At 44.3% G+C, this 2,365-nt stretch overlaps 1 protein-coding gene across 1 annotated transcript in view; it reads left to right on the forward strand.

Annotated features, from left to right (window-relative positions):
- Positions 1-2,365, forward strand: part of LOC119412192 — a gene marked incomplete in the record, with an annotated part of 67,755 nt that overhangs the window by 62,720 nt on the left and 2,670 nt on the right. The window contains 2 exon segments of the mRNA XM_037679208.1: positions 1-97; positions 174-461. The exon segment at positions 1-97 is cut by the window's left edge and continues 1 nt beyond it. Coding sequence (XP_037535136.1) covers positions 1-97; positions 174-461 — 385 coding nt within the window.

The following is a 2,365-nucleotide window of genomic DNA, read 5'->3' on the forward strand; positions in this document are numbered from 1 at the left end:
GAGACGACAGAAGAGTTGGGAAAGACCGAAGAGGAGGAAAATGAAGCGACGCCCAGAACAAGAGGCCGACCAGGGAAGAGAACTAGAAAGGCTGCTGGTAACAGGAACACGTTGAACTCGCTCACGTTCTCCTTTAAAAACATGAAAATCTCAGATTTTATTTCCTCCTTCAGTGAGAAAATCCACCAGAGGGAAGACGGTGAGCGCTGAAGACGAGAGAGAAGAAGAAGAAAACGAGTCTCTGCTTCCTGCTTCGGTCGATTCCTCCTCGACTTCGATCAAAGACCCGTCTGCTCCGTCAGACGTTCAGGTCCAGGAGACGAAGGTGGAACCAGAACCAGAGACTGTTTCTGCTGATCAGCAGCTCCAGTCTGAGAGTCCTGATGGACAGAAACTGGAAGGACGTGAAGATCAGGAGGAGGAGGAGGAGGAGGAAGAACACAGCAAGGCTGAAGTCAAAGGTACAAGATGCTGATGTCTCCATCGGTCTTTTTGTGAGAGGACACCCTAGACCGGTCCACAAACTTCTTACAGATCACATCAAAAACTGCTTCATATATTGATCAAATAACAGTTTTTCATAACGTTAGAGAATTATTACATCGGTATGAAATATTTAAAACTTATCCTGAGTTATCTTTTATCTTTTGATTGAGAATTTTTAATTTTTTTTAACTCGTCTTTAAATGGGTCAAATTATACCAGATTATTTCATTTCTGTGAATTATTTATCTGCAAACTGTCAGTAAACAAAAACACAGTCAACAGGAAAAAGTCAGTCCACCCTCCTGATTTAAGTTTATTTATTAATTTAATCAGATTAATAACAAAAGGCTGAAGGCCACATTCCAATCAAGTTTACAAAAACAACAGATTTCACCTTTTCATTTTATTATTTATAATAAACAGAATCAAAGGCAAAATAGAAAAGCTGTTTGTGAAAAACAAAGTCCATCCTGCCCGGACCTTCACACCACCTCTGGTCTCGATCTCTGAGTTTAATGAAACCGCAACTAAAGATTTCCTGTTTTCTTGATATTTCGAGTCTCCAGCAGTGGCAGCTCACTGAGATACGCCATTATTTTGGAATTTTGTTAGATGCTGAGTCATTCCCAGTCTAGGAGGTGGCAGGATGGAACATGAACATGATTCCAACTAGACGGGATTGTAGTTTTGTAGAAACAGACTTTTTTTACAGTGAATATTTTTACCAAATTTAGTCTTACCGTGATCGGGGTGAGTCCAGGTCAAAATAGCCAACTAAACCTGAACCATAATTTTATTCCTTCTCTTACCTATGTGCAAAAATAAAGTTCATAAAACGGTTTTCTTACCTTTCTAGACCAATAAACAGGAGAAAAACATTGAAGGAATGGCAGCTCTCACCTCACAAAACTACAAACTAGATTCACTCAGAGCGCACCAACGCAGAGACTCCAGGGCCGCTCACGCTGTCGCATGAAGCCGTTACGACGAGCTGAAGCTCTTTCATCATACGTTCTGATTTTAGTTTTCTCAGTCAATAAACAGACGCAGACGTAGAGCGAGGCACGATTCCTACCTGTCCTTGTTTTTTTCTTATCGTTTCTGTCACAACACAGCAAGCTGCAGCAGCCTGTTTCATTTCTGCAGTGTTTCCCCTACAATTGTATAAGCAGGGCCCCCCGCCCTGTCAATAGAACAGAGTGCCTTGCCTACCGCACCAAACCCTTGTGTACAACTGCCGGCACTGTCATATGGTGCGAATACAGGTGCGTTAGCTAAAATGCTAGAGGTAGCGCTCTGCTTCTCTCACACTGAGCTGTCTCCCCCCCCCCCCCCCACCACGTAACTGTCCGTACAAACAAAGTGAAACACAGAAGTGTCTCCGGCTTCCCCCCCCCCCCTCCAAGCCCCCCCCCCCACCCCCAGTCGACAAAAATCACGGAAGAGAAGAGCCCCCTGCCACGTTATGTAATCTAGTGGAAACGCTGTCCTGGATCTGGATAGTGATCCACATCACCACCAAAATAAATCGTTTGGGGGTTTTTTGTGACAGGCTGAACAATTCTAAAAAATTTCATACAGATCCATTCACATTTTGGGTTATCTTGTGCACAGACAAACATACCAACATTACTGACAACAACATCCTCGATGGAGGTAATGAACGGTTGAGGTGGCACAGCGGGTCGAGCGAGGTTGGTTGGGATGCTGCAGGAGGAATGGAAGTCGTCTTGTGACATCCTGATTCTAGACAGGGCGTAGCACCATCTATCGCCCCGCTCAGCTCCTCGGTTCTCATCTGATACCGGCTGGTTACCTGGACTCTGATTTACTCACATCAGCTTCTCACAAAGCTAACGGATGGCAGTCGTAACTGTAA

This window comes from Nematolebias whitei, chromosome 1 (assembly GCF_014905685.2).
Source record: "Nematolebias whitei isolate Nwh7 chromosome 1, NemWhi1, whole genome shotgun sequence".
Taxonomy (NCBI): Eukaryota; Metazoa; Chordata; class Actinopteri; order Cyprinodontiformes; family Rivulidae; genus Nematolebias; species Nematolebias whitei.